General features: G+C 52.1%; 1 protein-coding gene across 3 annotated transcripts in view; it reads right to left on the bottom strand.

The window, feature by feature from the left end:
• The window catches only part of Pdia5 (protein disulfide isomerase family A member 5), an 82,101-nt gene that overhangs the window by 59,009 nt on the left and 21,331 nt on the right, over window positions 1–1,761 (bottom strand). For all 3 annotated transcript variants that reach the window (XM_031363774.1, XM_031363773.1, XM_031363775.1), the window contains exon 2: window positions 1,383–1,509. In XM_031363774.1, the coding sequence (XP_031219634.1) occupies window positions 1,383–1,509 (127 nt within the window). The remainder of the gene's footprint in view (window positions 1–1,382; window positions 1,510–1,761) is intronic.

Below are 1,761 nucleotides of genomic sequence, written 5' to 3' on the forward strand. Positions count from 1 at the left end.
GGGGGTGCTGTACTTCCAACGAACTGAACAAAGGTGGGGCCAGGTAAGGGGCAAAGTGATAGTTAGGCTCTCCCTCCATCAGTGATCCCTCAACTCCATCATTAACCCCAACTTCCCACTCCGCCAGACTTCTGTCTCAGGCCTGTGCTGGTTCCGAAGCCATGACTCTGCAGAGCTAGCCCACTTTCTCCCAGATTCTATCTGAAGAAATGAGACCCAGGGATGCCATATGGGACTGGCTCTGCCACCAGGAGTGGCTGGCCTCAAGTGACATGTCTTCTTATCCCTAGTGACCTCATTTATAAATAGGAGATTATCTGACGGTTTGCACTGCCTCCCTTGTGGCAAGGCAAATGAGACAGCCACAGTGGCCCCAGTCAGGGGACCTGTCTGAGAGAAGAACCAGCCTGGACCCAGCAGTTTACAAGGGGGTTACCCCAAAGAGTTTCTCACTAACACCCAGCCCAGACACAGGAGAAGTTCCCAAAACAGAGATTCCTTTTGCCTAGGTTTCCCTACTTCAGAAAAACAGTAGGCTGAGACACTGAGCTCCCAACAGGAAGCTCGGTGAAGGGGCATCCAGACCTTCAGAAGCAGCAAGGGGCAAGAACGGCCATATGTCGTGAATGCTCAGAGGGTACAGCCTTCATCAGGGACACATGGCCAAATCATCCATCAGCCCAGAGTGCCAATGGGATCTGTGTAGCAGATGAGCTGCCAAAGGGATCTGTGCCCAGAACAAGCCTAGCCACTAGCTGCTACTTCTCCAGGACACAGGAAACTTGGCATCCTCAGGAGCAGCAAAGACACTTAACTCTGCCTCAACCACAGCGACAGCCAGCCACTTGCCCTTCCCCAAAGTCCCTGCCAAGAGCCAAGCAAACTGTCCAGTGTACCCTTACCAGCCCAAGGTCAGAGCAGCGGCAGGTGGCTGCTCCTTCCCGGAGAGGCTGCTGGGCCTCAACTTGGGAGTCCACTCCAAAGTCGGTCTTGCATCTCACCCCACAGCAGGACACCCAGAGATCAGGCAAGACCAGGACCACCTGCTCAGGTAAATGTCCACAGGTCTGGGACCAGTTCAACTGGCAACAGGCCAGCCTGGGAGTTAATCTGCAGCCCCCAGGGAGCCTGCCCTGGCAGGGCTGGGGCCTGTGGCTGGCAGAGTCAAGGGTCCATCCAGCACTCAGAGGTTCCTCTCTGTCAGGATGGGTAGGGGATCCACAGTATTCTTCACACAGGATACTCATAGGAAGGAACTGCAATATGATCCCCCCAAAAGTAACCAAATATGGCTTCAAAGAGAGTGAAGAATACTAACGCCCCCTCTCGTGCTCCCCCTTTCCTTCGCACCACACCCCGATAGGTCTGAAGGGGCCACTTACCAGATTCTGAGTAGAGCACTAGCACATTATTGCGGGTCCTGAGAAGTTTCTTCAAGTCCTTAGGGTCAGAGATTCTCTCAATGAGCGAAGAGACCTTTGTGGAGGACAGCCATGTCGGCAGGACCACCTAGAAACCAAGCAGCCAAGGCCCATGAGTCTAACTTCTCTCTCACTCAGGGTGCCCACAGACAATCCACCCAAAATGCATGTTCTTTTCTTAATTTGAAATTTAAAACATTTTTATTCATAAAATTTTTCTTAGATAATTTCACACCTGTACACGACGCACCCTAACTTCTCTCTCTCTCTCTCTCTCTCTTTCTCTCTCTCTTTCTCTCTCTCTCTTTCTCTCTCTCTCTCACATACACACACACACACA

Source organism: Mastomys coucha, unplaced genomic scaffold (assembly GCF_008632895.1).
Source record: "Mastomys coucha isolate ucsf_1 unplaced genomic scaffold, UCSF_Mcou_1 pScaffold12, whole genome shotgun sequence".
Lineage (NCBI taxonomy): Eukaryota > Metazoa > Chordata > Mammalia > Rodentia > Muridae > Mastomys > Mastomys coucha.